Source organism: Rhincodon typus, chromosome 23 (genome assembly GCF_021869965.1).
Source record: "Rhincodon typus isolate 14 chromosome 23, sRhiTyp1.1, whole genome shotgun sequence".
Taxonomy (NCBI): domain Eukaryota; kingdom Metazoa; phylum Chordata; class Chondrichthyes; order Orectolobiformes; family Rhincodontidae; genus Rhincodon; species Rhincodon typus.
In genome coordinates, this window is record NC_063354.1 from 422,674 (window position 1) to 423,417 (window position 744).

The 744-nt window shown below is 50.8% G+C and overlaps 1 protein-coding gene across 1 annotated transcript in view; it reads right to left on the bottom strand.

Annotated features, from left to right (window-relative positions):
- Nucleotides 1–744, bottom strand: part of LOC109924278 (rab11 family-interacting protein 4-like) — a 22,228-nt gene that overhangs the window by 16,858 nt on the left and 4,626 nt on the right. Inside the window, exons 3-4 of the mRNA XM_048610867.1 lie at nt 376–558; nt 123–257 (exon numbers count right to left, since the gene is read on the bottom strand). Of these exons, the coding sequence (XP_048466824.1) occupies nt 123–257; nt 376–558 (318 nt within the window). The remainder of the gene's footprint in view (nt 1–122; nt 258–375; nt 559–744) is intronic.

The following is a 744-nucleotide window of genomic DNA, read 5'->3' on the forward strand; positions in this document are numbered from 1 at the left end:
TCACTGAGGGGTTATGGTGGGGTCACCACAGGGTCACTGAATGGTCATGGTGGGGTCACCACAGGGTCACTGAGGGGTCATTGTGGGGCCACCACAGAGTTTCCTGCCTCTATTGCACTCACCTGTTTGCTTTGAGCTTTTTGAGGCGCGCCTCAAGGTCATTGAGTAAATTAATCTTCTTTGAGCACTGGGAGCAATAGACATCGAGGAGCTCACTGCCAAACACATTTCTCATCTTCCGTGGGGTTTGGCCGGCACTGGGAGAGCACAATCAACCCATTAGCAACTTCTAAATAACCAATTCCAAAGGCTCACAATTCATTCCCTCCCGGTCTTGGACAATCCCCATTCCATTACCCCTGAGCTCTCACTGACCTGGAGGAAACTGAGGAACCCAAGTCAGAGAAAGCGTTGGCTCTGCCCTCATCATCCAGACACGGGCTACTGGGAATGAAGTCAGTATCGTCAGCTTCTCCATAATCTTCATACTGTTCCTCAGTGCTGAGGAGTGAGCTGGTGGAAGGCTCGGACACAGCTGACAGTGAGTGAGCATTGTCTCTGTAATGGAGAGGAAACAGAGTCAGTCAATATCCCAGTCAGTCCTCAACATCCTGAAGGGACTAAAAAAAAACCAGGAACAAACTGATCACATCCCAGTGAGACACTCAGTCCCAGCTACTCACCAAATCCATGATCAGGAGCAGGATCCCTGGCTGATTCCCCCCTCCCTCTCTAACCCAGGGA